Here is a 14,248-nt window from a genome sequence, read left to right on the forward strand (position 1 = left end):
TGGAAATTGATCTTCAAGGCAATTTTAGTTCCGTTAGATGCTTTAGAAGATGTATGTCAGTGTCACTTCAGTTTGGGGGGAGGGGACAGGAAAAGTCCTCATGGATTTATTTTATTTTACTTTGTTTTCCAAGTAGAGCACATCAATGCCAGTAACTTTTGATCAGGAAAGTTTCAGCTGATTCTGTCTCAACACTGTGGTTCAGAGCGTCTGGTCCAGATTCAGATTAAAGTGACTTTTTCCTTTTTTTGGCCTCTGACTCGGCCTTATGGTAGCGTTGCCCTTACTAGAATGCACTGTATTTTGCATCCTGTGTATTGTCGGCTAGAGAATATATTCTTTTGCTGTTATGTTCACAGCTTGTCTGCATGGGATCTCTTGAGCCTCTTAGACTTTCATCTCAAAGGGTTTGTGGTCAGCCTTGAGTGTTCTGGAGCTCTCTACATTGGGAGGATGTTCGTGCTAGTTTTGACTTTGTATCTGGCCCTGTTTTGTGCATGGACTTATATTTATTTTTCCATAAAAATATACATTGACTCCACGTGGAAATAGTAGACTTAGGCAGAAAGAATTTGTCTAGATCTTCTTTCTCAAATATATCAGCAGATTCATTTTAACAGACTTACACCGAAGAGTTCTGTACCTTTTAAAGCGAAGTTCACAGTGTATTTTTCCCTTCTAAAGGCTTTAAGGAAACAAGGTGCTAAAGCGGATGAAACAGAAGAACTCATGAAAAATAAACTTGTGAAATATGAAAGGGAAAAGAACCAAGTAAGATTTAATTTTCTCCTTTCTTGTTTGGTTTTGAATAGGTGTGTAGCGTCATATGTTAAAGAATATGCTTCCTTTTACAGATAAACTAACAAGATAAAACTTTCTTTACTTTCTAAGATAGGAAGGTTTGAGGTTTTTTTTTTTCATCAGAAGAGCTGTGAGGGAAAGACAGAAGTTCAGTATAGCTGTATGCGAAGCTCTGTAGTTGTAGTGCGTTACTTAGGACGCCTCTTCCATCCGGCCAGGCGGAGAAGCTTATAACTTGGGGATTATCCTTGATTTCTTCCTCTGCTTTGTTTCTGAATTTATACGCAGTCTGCTGTTCCTTATTTGCAGCGGCTCAGAGATGCAGTTTCTGTTCATCCCTGCAACTGCTGTGTGCTAGTTGGTTTTGTTACGCGGTTATTGGTAGTAACTCCTACTGAACTGTCTGTTGCCACGTTCCTCTCTTCCTGTTCATAGAAAACAAGATCTCTTTCATTTCTGCTCTGTCAGGATGCTCGGGCCATATTACACTTTTTCTAGCTTTTTTCCTTTTACATTGAGTTTAGCCTTTTTGTCAATACCTTTGAGGTTTTATCCCGTAATGCTAAAACATCCCTGCAGTTTTTTGTTATGTTACTCTTTCCATTCTAATAATGCTGGTCCTGTTTGCTTTGCCCATTTGCCAGCCTTTCAACATCCTCTTTGGGATTGCTAATACCTCTGCAGTAACCATTTATGCTGTCAAAACCTGTATTTATTTCCATGTAGATCTTTGTGACCTTTCAACTCTCTATGGTAGAATTCAGAAAATATTTTGTAGCTTCCGTTTCCCACTCCCCCCCCTTTTTTTTCCTAAATGGTAATTAGTTTGCTGTCTATTTCAGATTAACTATCATAAAATTCCTTTAATATTAAATTTTTAGGAAAACCTCTAATTGTATGAAATTCTGGGCCCTTTAATTTTTTCCAGTCATCTTGTTTACAGAATAATTCAAACACATCTTCTTGCACAATGCATTAAAACACAGATTTACCAATTACTGGTTATTCCAATGCATGTCATCTTTAGCTCCTTTTCTGAATCAACTAGATAACGAAGTTGACTTCAAATGTAAAGTTATTGTTAATTTTGAGTTTGAAAGTGTGGTTCAAATCTAGGGACAGTGCTTCTGAAACTTTTAAGGCGAGTTCATCTTCCTTTATCTTACTTCTAACCCAGTAAAAATTTGAGTTTCTGCCTCTTTGTTTTGGGTTACATATAAAACTTTGTATCTTCATGTGATCTAGAATATTGTCGAAAAACTATAGGTTGTAAGTTTAATTGTCTTTATGTATTTTAAATAAATATAGCAGGGATTTAGTACAAATGAAAGTTTGTTTTAAATATTTGTTTTGGTCACTTAAGAATGCTGTGTATGTTGCACCTCATTTTAAATAGGTGCTTATATCACTAAATTTGTGCCAGCATTAAACAGTTGAACTCCACTTTTGTACTATGATGCATACGTTGCTTTTCTTTCTTCATCATCTTGGCGTTATGAAGCTTGAGCAGGAATTGGAGCAGTCCCGGAAAAAGCTGGATGCATCAGAAGGCAGTAGAGAAGCTCTTTTGCATCAGGTGAGTGCTTTGGTGTGACGAAAATCCTCACGTTTTTCTGTTAGCCTGTGGCAGAGAAACCAGTGACCTAGAGATATTTCCTGTGTTGTATACTGACATGTGATAAAAATATGTACAAAAACCGAACACCTGAAAAACTGTCTAAAGTGAGCTCTAAACAATACCTATCGATGCACATATGATTAAATGTAGAAGTTGCAGGAACCTGGATTATAGCTTTAGAAAAATGTCCTTTCTCCTAAACGTTTCTAATTCTTCCTTTTTTTCAGAGGAACCGTTTTGTGGCCTGTAACTAGGAATTAATTTGGCTGTGTTTACTATCTGCAGTACTCTTGATATATAAATATTACTTGTGTATAATCTTTTTTTGTTTTTTGTAGTGTTTAATATATTATGTTATTTACTCTTTCGTTCTGTTTTTCATTAAAGACTTGATATTTGTACGTGCATTTTAGATTGAGGATCTCCGTTCCCAACTGTTGAGAGCAGAAGACGACCGTGCAGAGTTGCAACATCAAATTTCTCGTGTTGCTATACGCCACCAGAGCTGCCAGGACGTACAAGATGATGACAGGAGAATTAGAACAGGTACAAGTCTCATCTTTTGCATGAGAGGCCTTCAAATTAGTTAGTTTAGCCTGTACATTGATTCTGTCTTGAGTTTCAGTCTAATTCTACGGTTTCAACAAAACCAGCCACTTAACTCCTCAGCTTTAAGTTAAGAAGAGACATAACAGTGATATTTAGGAGAAAAAAAAACATTTTCAAGGGGTAATTGCATATTAAATCACCACCTTAGCAAGGTCTTTGCTACGTTATTAGTTATCTATCTGTATTTAAACTTTTCAAACGTAGTCAAAAGGCATTAGAGAAAGTCTGTATCTTTCTCCTTATTAACTCAGAAATGTATTACTCAAGGTAATAGAGGAATAGTGACTCCAAGTCCAGTGTCTTTGTGGATGTTTAACTGGTTTGTTTAATGACTTATTTTTATTTTTTCGTACTTCAGCTGCTGAAGTATCTTGGTTTTTAAAATAAGACTTTGACTCCCTGTTTACAAATCTCATACAGAGCCCTGGTGCAACACAAAATAGTCACTTTGTTTTTCTCCAGTCATGTTGATGTATCTGCTTAAAATTTGAATTTATTTTAAACCATCTCCCTTTCATGTTAGTGAAAGCATTTTTTTCATTTGCTTTAAAATTATAAATCAAAACTGTTGTGAAAATATGAAGAAAATAAAAACATGTACTAGGGCTATTAAGGTATAGACAAATATTTATATAATTTGTGCAGTTGTGTTTCTCCTTTCAGTGTTATTTCTGTTTCTTCAAAGACGCATGGGAAGAATACAGAGATTTTCCTTGCCTCTAGTAGTTGTCTCTGACTAAAGACCTTTGAATTCTATTGTAGCTGTAGGATTCACACATAATCCTGGCCTCGAAGTTTCATTTACACCAGAAGACCAGAATTTCGCTGTTGTTTCTTCTGTCCTGTTTTATTTTATTGGGTTTTTTTGTTTGCTTGGGGTTCGGTTTTGTTTTGTTTTGGGTTTTTTTGGGGGGGAGGAGGGATAAAACACCTGTAAAATGCCTGGATAAACAGAAATACTTTCTCATTCAGTAAAAGGTTATGGTATCGGTACAGCCATTTTTCACAGCTGCTTTGACCAAAATCAATTGTAGAATAGTCTCAAGGAGAGAAGAAAATTGCCAAAAGAGAACTGAGGAAAAAAAATATTTCCCCCAAGTCAGTGTTCCCACTGGGCCTGATGTTCTGTTCTCACTCTTTTATAGTAGCTGAAAGATATGAGAGAGAGAAGCAAGAACTGGAGAAACATATTTTGGAGCTTAAATCAAAGCTGAATCATAATGCTGTAATGTCGGAGGTAGAAGAACTAAAGAGATGCGTAGAGCGTAAGGACAAGGAGAAAGCACAGCTTGTAATGCGCATACAGGTAAGTTGGTTTTTCATTGTGGGGTTTTTTTGTTGTTTGGTTTGGTTTTTTTTAAAAAATAATCTCCTGTATGTTTAAGGTAAGTGATGTGCCCGATTAGGGAGTAACCTTTAAAACTTAGAGTAACTGTCATGTTCTTCTTAGTTTATCCTGTAAATAATTTTGAAAGATAATCCAAGTTTGCAGAGGTTAATAAACCAAAAAAGTCCGTTGGCTTGGACTACTTCTCTTTCCCATGTGCAAAGAAAACTGCTGATAAAATCAGATCACCTTAGATTAATAACGGTTTCTGGAATTACTTTTGTAAGTTAGCATTTCCTTCCTAATTTCCTATTCTGTCATGCTGCAGAACTAAAGTTTAACTTTAAACAAACTGGGATACTTTGTTCTATGAGGGTAGTGCAGTAGAGTAACCAAAATAGATCGTAACTGCCCTTGTTTTAGCAAATAGATGCAATGTAATAGTAATTATTTTATTATTAAGTGTTAGTATTCCTCTTTATGGTAAGCACATACTCTTTCAAGCAGTTCGCTGTGGAAAGGATAACAGCAGTCTCTGACACTGGAATTTTAGTCAGAAGACTTCTACCTTGAACACAAAATGAGACATAAGGTGTCGACCTTTTTATTTCAGACAGGGGATTTCTGTATGTTTTGATTTCCTCTAGGTTTGTCATTGGTAGTAAGATCCCTAAACAGCAACTGTGCTCTGCTATCTTTTGTGACTGTCAGAAGAAACAAGTGTATTTTCAGAACCCTGCTTGGGATTTCAGGAGTCAAGTTCTTACTGTTTCTTTTAGTCAAGTACTTACTATTTGTTGTACTTGTCTTGGGGTATTCAGTAAGCCGGGGGGTTGTATTTTGTGTTTATTTTTCTGATGGAGATCCTTTTCTTTGAAATGGGGTTGTATCACTTTGGAAATTCAAAAGTGGGGATTTTTTTTTGTCTTTTCCTAGATTGACAGGTCTATACTGTTCAGTTTCCTTCTGCTGCTCTTTTCCCTCGTCAAAAAATTGAAGTCTCAAAATAAGTTCTTAAATGGTCGTTGAAGAGGTTTAAAAAGACCTGGAGTGTTTCTATAGAGGGTAAGGCAAGCAGAACTCATTTCCTGATTCCCATGAGCATTTGTATTCTAGCTGGCCAGTACAGGTCCAGAAGAACCAAAACCTATTGGCCGAAACTTGTTTTGTTGGGCCTGAGAAATGCCAGTTTCTTGTGGCAGGAGTTAATGTAATAAAACCTCATAGAAACCCAAATTTTTTAAGCTTTTGCTTGCGGAACGTACTTTCTTGAGCATCAGAATGATGTTCTAATGCTGATGTCCTGTCCTGCTCTGTGAGAACAGTGATGGAAGAGTGCTCAGCTGGCATCATTGTCATTGCTCCGAGTTAGAAATCTTTGACTTCTCCGTTTATCTCAACAGAAAATACTTTGTACTTCTTATCTGCTTCCCACTGCCATTTTCCTACACCGGCAGTAACAGGAAAATAGCAAGTGTGTTTTTTCTTTTAATGAGACATCAAGGAGTGCAAGGATGTGAATTTCTAAAATTAGGTATTAACAAAACATTTTCTGAAGCCTGTTCTAACAGCTGGTCCTATCAGATAGTCCCTGACGGTTGCCATGAATTCTCACAATATGATGGAAAATGGAGAGGATGACAAAGATTATAATCACATTCCTAACCTCCTGTTTAGAAGTGAGGTTCAGTCTTAGATGTAATAGAGAAAATTTTTGTATCGTTTGTGGCAGTTTACCTGAGGATGCTTCTGCAACATCTTGCAAATGTATGCAACTATCTCAAATGTATTTTTCTGAATGGAACTGTGTAGATATGGGGCTATTTTGTCCACCTATTATGTGACTGTTACAGCTAAGAAATAAACGAAGTACACAACTTAGAAAGATGCAATACCCTTGTTATTTTTAGACTTGTGAAAGTGTTCGCTTTACCATGACTTCTCATTCCCGTTAGGTCAAAGTAGTCTTACGGTATTGTCCATTAAGTAGAGTGTAACAGCAGACAGTCAGTTTGTTAAACTATTTCAAGTTTTCTGAGGGCAAGTTATTGATTTGTTTATTTAAGATTGCAATCCTGCAGTAATACAAGTCTTTGTCTTGTGAAGATTGATGAAGATCTTCTCCTCGTTAAAATTGATTTTATGGCTTTTCCATCCTCTACAGATGAAACTGTTATCAAACTATTTTCATTGTATGAGCCAAACGAAGATCTCTGACTGGCAATGAGTGACACGTTTATAACTTCAAAGAGCTATTCTTACAGCATAAGAGAAATCAATGCCATTGCAGACCAGGCTGTATTGCCATGGCAGTGGAGCTCAAATGCTGAAATGGTGCTCCAGATAGCTTTAGAATGTACAGCTGCTATTCCCTTTGGTAAAGTTTCTGTCTAAAATCACGTGTCAACCTGGAAGAAACCCTGGAAAGATGTTTCAGCTGTATCTTCTATTCACATAAACCATGACCTGTCAGAATGAGTAGCAGTTCCAACTTTGGAAGAATAGGGAGAAGGCATCACTTTAAGAACCTGCAGTGTACCTTTTCCTGAGTGCCTACACTTCTTGACTGATTGAACGTATGCACCTTTGAGTATTCAGTTCACAGAATTTATGCTTGCGTGAAAATCCTAAACCTTCTGGCTTAGTGGTTCTTGATATTCAGATACAGTATGATTGGCAAGAGATGCAGATCAGGTTGTGATTAATAATTTCGTATTTGAGGTCCGCATTCAGGAAACATTAGTAGAAATAATGAGGTGCGTGATTTGGAGAGCGTTGTTGAGATCCGTATCAGTGACACGCAGTATGGTTACGTAGCGTTAGAGGCGGGTGACTGCACTGCGGAGTTATGGGGCAGAAAAAGGAGCGGGGAGAGAAAAACACACACAGACCCACTTTAGGTGACTGATGTAATTAGTGTGGTGGGGAGGAATGTGGCTTTCTGTAGTCTTGTCAGTGTAGAGTGTTTGCACACGCCTGAGAGAAGGCTTTAGTTCTTGTAGCACTGTGGTAGGCTTTCTAGCAAAGGAGCAATCCTCAGCTGCATTTTAAATGTTCATCAAAGTCGTAAGGAATGTTGTACTTCATACACTATGTGTTGTGTTTTCTGTACTTAGAAGGAATTTTGTTTTGTAGTTAGTGGTGATTTTTATTCTTAAATTAGGTTTTGAAAATCCAGGTCTAAAGTATGCCATGTGTAGCCAAGCTGGGGACTAGAAGCCCAAACTACGTGAGTTCCTGGAACGGTAGCAGTTGCATGTTTAGTGCCTGTTTGGTGGTGGTTAGTTTACCCTTCAGATAGATAAGTTGGAGCAAATGTGACATCTGTTTCTGAGTTTGTTAATCACCTCTGTTCTGTGTCGTCTCTAGTCAGAGCCTGTCAATTGAAATGTCTCTGGTGTTGGTGCAGTCTAAGGGCTGATAGAGACTCGTATCAGTTCTGGAAATAACGCTTTCATTCACATCTCTAGAGCATTAATATGGTGTCCTGCGGGATTTAATAGTTAATGACATTTTTGAAGTGTTCCACAAACAATTCTCTTTAATAAAAAGCTTCAGATATTAAAGGCAGGAGGGAGAGTATTTAATATTATGTGGGAGGCAAATGAGTTGACATGCATTTTTTAATACCTTCCCCTTGGTTCTGTTAGCAGTGGAACTATGAAAATGCAGCAACAAAATTAGTAACATTAGAAAATTGAGACACCGAATTGTCATGTGTAAGGACTGAGAAGAGACAACGTACCACAGTGATGCTTTTCTGTGTTAACCGCAATGCGAATCTGCTATCAAATGCTGTGCATATCTATACACAATACATTTTAACAATGAACCGGTCCGAGTATCTTGGCTTTCTTCTCTCCGGAGAACCTCCATACTGTTGCAATGTATGTCACAGAATATTGTCATGCTTCTATTGCATCCAGAGCAGCTCACTGAGTTCTCTGGGTGACTGACCTTCAGCCCCCAAAGACACTAGATGCTCCTTGGATTCTGGGGACTCGACCTGTAAAGGCAGCATTTCTCATCTGCATACTTTTTTTTTTTTTTTTTTTGAATCGTGGGTGCTTAGTAATTTGCTACTTGGAAGAGAAACTCAGATGTCCAAGGGATGAGAATATTTTTTTCTAGTAAGTGCAGCTTCCTGACGTTGCTTGTCCTTTCCCTTAGATTGTCTTGCTCATGTTTACTACAGTGACAATCAAGATGAGAAAATTAGATGAATAATTAAAAAAAAAAACCCAAATCACAACAAAAAACCAAACCAACAACAGCAATAATCCCACATCTCTGTATTCCTGTCTCATAGAAATGCTTGAAGTATTTTCATTCTGAATTACATAGAAGGGTAATTCCAAGACAGCGATGTGAAAATTAGGACGTATTCTGCAAGGTGTAAAGCAAGCATCACTCTACCAAATTCTCCTGCTGTAGTAAAAGGGCAGCGTGCAAGGCTCAGAGACAGCCGTATCTGGTGGAACCCCTGTCAATATGTGCACTCACAGGGTTGTGACATTGAGCTTGTTGTCCGGACTTCAGTTACACAGAACCGAAGAGGCTATCTTCAGACACATTCCATTGGACATGAGGCTGCTGAAAACTTTAAGCATGTTCCCAAAACAAAGACGGAGACAGAGGTCTGTGGTGATTCAAACTCCTCTAGGGTTAACAGGGCTCTGGGCATTGTAAATCTAAACAGACCCGAGAAGTGGATTAAGGTCTAGCGTGTGGTAAGGACTGAAGTTTCTCTTTGGCCAGTTCTTTTAAATCCAAGACTCTGGAGGCTGAGAACAAACTTATGATTGCTGTGTTATGGTTTTAATTTATTTTTCTTTTAATGGCACTTCATTTATCTTCTGTATGGTATGGCATCCTAATGAGGGGCAACTCATTTCCCATAGGTAACACAGTATTTCACCCTCAATGCACCCCCAACCTTCCAAACAACCCCCCCCCCAAAAAAAAATCACAACCCACCCTGTTGTACAACACTTGATTATAGTACCAGAAGAAATCCTCGCAGTGTCTGACCCAGCCCCTATCTGAGTTTTAGCCTGCGCTGAACTTGTATTCTATCCTGCTATTCATATTTTAGATAGAAATGTGTTTTCACATCGCTGTATGCTGTTTGATAAGGTTTCATATTGTCCATCTCTAGAGTTGGAATTTTCATAGTTTGCTATGGTGATTCCAGGTGTTAACATCCGACCTGGAGAACAGGGAGAAGCAGCAGGAAAAAATGCTGGACCAGCTAAAGGAGATAGAGAGTTGCTGCAAGACTTGTGAGAATGAACGTAGACAAACGGAACTCCAGTGTGCGGAGTTAGCTCAACAGGTTGAAGAGAGTACCAAGGAAGCAGAACAGTACCTTGCTGAGTTCAAGCATTCAGAGGCACTCAGGGTGGAGAATGAGAAAAAAAGAGAAGATTTAAAGGTGAGAGCCCAGGAAACCATCCGCCAATGGAAGCTGAAATGTAAGAAACTGGATCGTGAGGTGGAAAACCAAAAAGAAACTATCAACCAACTGATGGACAAGAACAGTCAGGTAAGATTGGCTGGCATGGTTTTGTACCCTTTCTATTTGTTTTAGAAATGAAAATAAGGAGTTTATGCAAACTGTGACTTGAACCACCTTCTGCCTTTAAATTCTGGACCAAACTTTGTGGTGAACTACAAAACAGTTAATAGGTGGCAATATTTTTTTTAGCTGTTACGAAGTTCTGCATATTCTTTTTTATCCAGTATTTATTCCAGACCCTCCACTTAATCAAAGTTTTCTTCTTGTAAAGAAGGAAGTTTCTCTATGACTGTTGCTTTTACTTTATCTTTTCAGTTAATAGTTAACATAACTGCTTATTTGTAGTTAATTTTTAAGAAAATAGTGGTGGTGTTATTTTTTGTTAAAAATTTTTAATCAAGTAATAATTCATGTTCAAGTTGCCCGTTATCTCGTATAGTGAACAGTGATCACATCTTTGAAAGTAGGTGTTTACTGTGACCGTCTATGTCAGATTGCTAGCAGACCATAATGCTATACGGACTTTGGCACATCTCGTGTGGCTTTAATTCCATATTGTATGGAAGCTTTTCTCAGGCTCTGGGTTTAGTAGTGATGCCTTTTATTGCCAATAAAGACTATGGGTTCTGAAATATAGTAAGGAGTGCAACTCAGTTTGGATTTGATGTTTGGAGGCTGAATAGTAGATACTTTTTAAGAACGTACAGAAATTTTAGCAAAATCTGCAGATTTTATCAAAAAGTGCACTCTTGCATTTGGGGTGGCCATGCTGCTAAACCTACCATGCAGTTCCTATTTTTTTCCGTTCATCTGAATAGAGTGTCTGTATTCCTTAAATGTTTGTAATTTCTCTGGGTTTTTTAATGCTTTTCATGTATGTTTTTTTCAGCCTGTTCCTTATATTTTTTCAAGATGTTTTATGTGGGGAAAAAATCAGTTTGAAAACTGATCACGTAAGATTTCTGGGCTTTTAATTTGTTGTTGTTTAGTGTGGCAACCCACTTGTTCCTTTCATCCTCCTCTTATACAGTTCTTCAGGAAAAACTATCAGGTGATACTTTGGGGATTTTTTTTTTCCTTAAGAGAATTTCTTGACATTTTCTCATCCTGACACTGCTTTAAGGACAAACATTCATGTCAGTGCTAATCATCCCATCTTGGAATACTAGTAGAAACCATCATTCTGTTTGTAGTGAGTCTGGGTCTTTGTATTTTCCGTCAGCTGGGTGAAAAGGGACCTGCTCCTGTTGTGGCTGGTATAGTGCTGAGCTTCATGCTGTGAGCTTTTTTTCTTAGCTTACCTGCTCTGCTGGTGCAGTCTGTCAGTTTTGTTTTTATCAAGCTTCCCTCCCCTCTTTTAACTTTTTTTCTAGTGACGTGCAGTCAATTGAGGTTATTAAAACTGATGGACTTGGGATGGCTCCACACCATCCTCTATTTTGTTCTGCCCAAAGATTGTAACTTTCCAGGAGTTTATGGTGTGAAATATGGGATGTCTGTATTCTTCCTGTGTTGTTCCTGATCCAGTAACCTGTTCTGAAACTGGTATATAAATTTATGAGCATGATCAAAACCTGGACAGGTCTTTGTAATAACAATTGAGAGTGCTGTCCATGTTGAAATTTTCTTTGTTACGTAAGACTCCTCGACATGAATTTTACCTCTTTTTCTGTGACAAATGCATAAAAGTGGTAAATACAGGCTCTTTGGTGGAAGGTTCGATTAAGGAATGCTGTCAGTATTCATTCTTATTTGTAAAATGATCATCATCTTGCCAACAAGTTTGGGGTGAGTGTCGCTCCTGAAGAAAATCTCTTTATTGGAGAGTATGTAACAGCAAATAAACTGTTTCATTGTGTAAGGAAAAAAAAAACCCAAAGCCCAAACAATATTTCCTGTTCTCAATACAAGGCTGTAGACAGTTTTCATATGAGGACATAATCAATCTAGTTGCAGCATTTGTGATAAGCTTCAAGGAACCAGATGTACATGATTTAACCGGCTTTGTAATATTGTGCCACCAGTTGGTCAAGGCTGGCCAGTCACAGGAGAGACTCTCTCTCTAATTAGCCCCCCTCCCTTTCCCAAGAGAAAGGCTTAAGAGATAAGAAGAAAATGTTGTGAGGCCTCGGTTAAATTAGCAAACCAAAACAGTTTTAATAAAAGCAGAAAGATACTCTATATAGAAAACAAAATCTTAATGAGTTCACATAGGATCAGAACCGGTGCACAGGAGAGTGGCTGGGGAGGGTGTGTGCACACCCGAACCGTGGTTAAGGGAAAAAAAAGAAACCAAAACCAAACAACAAACCAGCAACAGAAGCTACCAGGCTGTTCAGGCGGCAGCAGCAGTGGCAGAGCTGGCAGAACCTGCAGCAGTGGCAGCAGCATGTGGTGTGGCCGGGCCAGGAGAGGGCCAGTGAAGCGATGGCAGCAGTTGGGCAGCTGGACCACATGGAGCAGCAGGGCAGTGCGGCCGCAGGAGCGCGTGGCAGCAGCTGGGCCATGGAACAAAGCGATGGCAGCAGTTGTGGCAGATGGGCCAGCAGATGAGCTAACATACACGGGAGGACTAGACCACTGGCTGTTAGATGCATCCATTGAAGACAAACGAACCCTGTTTATGTTAAGCTAAGACATATATAGACAATTAATATCTGAGACAAAACTCTATAAAAATAAATAATAAAGAAAAAGGAGAAATGGCAGTCGTTTGTCTTTGCTTTCTGTTAGACGACTTCAAAAGTTTGATGGCAAATTTTCAAAACTGAGGGCATTCATAGCTGGTAATTTTATGAGAAGTTCCAAATATTTGCAAGCAATGGGTGGGCTATAGAAAGCTTGGTTAGGTTTCATTCTTTGAGGGGTATGGGGATAATTTGGTTAAAGTCTTGCCTATGTTTATCCTTGGTGTTGGTTGGCAGTGGAATCTCTAACATTTTGTCTGTACTGGTATGTGCAAGAAATGTGCAACTGGTGGAAACAGCCAGTGAAATTCAGTGTGAAACTTAAGGCAGTTTAAAGAATCCACTAGTTTGTGATACATCAGGAAAATCTCGTCCTCTTAGCATTCTTTTTTTTTCATGTAATAGAAGTTGTGTGTGGCTTATGATAGTTGTACTGTAAATTCCTTCTTATTTTAAACAATGTTAAAAAAATTGTAACTTGAGATAAGTAAGAATCAGGAATGGCATATGTAACATGAGTTTAATGAAAGGTATTGTTTAGTAACAAACATGTACCTTTGTTATAAACCTTTCCTGTCAAGTAGTACATTTTTCTATGATTTTTTTTTTTTACCTGAAATATATCCATGTTGAAAATAACCCCAACCCTTAAGCTCCTTATGAAAACAGTGGAATTTTTGATTAAATGTGCCTGATTTTTATTTTGAAGATCAAGTCTTTATTTTTTGGCTTTGATGCATGAGTGAACTAGGCTTTTAACTGCTATTGTTTCAAAAATAATTTGACATACTTAATATGTAATATTTTAGAAAGTAAAAAAAACAAGTCAGCCTATGAAATGGACTTACTCTTAGGTAAGGTGTGTGTGACCATTAGTCCGCCCTGTATCCTGCTGCATTACCATGTTACCTCATTTCTTCCATCTTGCTATTTGGAGGAACCAGCAAAAAAATCCATCTCAGTTTGCAAACAGGATGAGAAAATCAGGGGATTTACCAAAACTATCTCTGCTTAGAAGGCTAGGTCATTAAAGGGCAATACAAATTTCACTGTCTAAATTTAAAGAAGCACTGAATACACCTCAACTGAGTTCATAACAAGCAAAAATTTTGTATTATCACAGAATGAAGTGTGCTAAATGTTCCTTAGAAAAGAGGAATGTCTAAGTTCATCATTCCAACAGTTTTATTTAATCACTTTAGGTTACACTGGATTTCTTTTTCTTCTTTCCTAGGCCCTCAAAGAAAAGGATGATCTCAGAAGTCAACTTCTCTCTGCTATACACCAAATAGAAAGTCTTCGGAAAGAGCTGAATGATGTACTTACAAAGAAAGCACAGCAGGAAGAACTCCTCCACTGCAAAGAGGCAAAACTGAATGAAATCAAGTCTCACCAGGTATCTCTTGAAGAAGAGATCAAAGAATTACAAGGGAATGTAAATAAATTGGAGAATGAGTTGAAAAAGCAAGTCTTTCTACAAAATCAACTGCAAGCTGAGAAGGACCACTTGAAGACAGAACTTGCAACTAGTAACTTGATCCATGAAAAAGACCAAGAAAGACTCTTAGAAATGCAAGCAGATGTAAAAAACTTAAGCTCTGTACGTGTGGAACTGACAAACAGAATAGCAGAAGAGGAGAAAGTCAAAAAGGAATTGCGTAAGAGCATCTCAGATCTCCAGAACCAGC

At 38.0% G+C, this 14,248-nt stretch overlaps 1 protein-coding gene across 1 annotated transcript in view; it reads left to right on the forward strand.

The window, feature by feature from the left end:
* Positions 1-684: 684 nt before the first annotated feature.
* The window catches only part of CEP128 (centrosomal protein 128kDa), a gene marked incomplete at both ends in the record, with an annotated part of 24,139 nt that continues 10,575 nt past the window's right edge, over positions 685-14,248 (forward strand). Inside the window, 6 exons of the mRNA XM_010136232.1 lie at positions 685-771; positions 2,303-2,377; positions 2,833-2,965; positions 4,174-4,334; positions 9,550-9,900; positions 13,795-14,247. Of these exons, the coding sequence (XP_010134534.1) occupies positions 685-771; positions 2,303-2,377; positions 2,833-2,965; positions 4,174-4,334; positions 9,550-9,900; positions 13,795-14,247 (1,260 nt within the window). The remainder of the gene's footprint in view (positions 772-2,302; positions 2,378-2,832; positions 2,966-4,173; positions 4,335-9,549; positions 9,901-13,794; position 14,248) is intronic.

This window comes from Buceros rhinoceros, unplaced genomic scaffold, assembly GCF_000710305.1.
Source record: "Buceros rhinoceros silvestris isolate BGI_N320 unplaced genomic scaffold, ASM71030v1 scaffold5680, whole genome shotgun sequence".
NCBI classification, from domain to species: Eukaryota; Metazoa; Chordata; class Aves; order Bucerotiformes; family Bucerotidae; genus Buceros; species Buceros rhinoceros.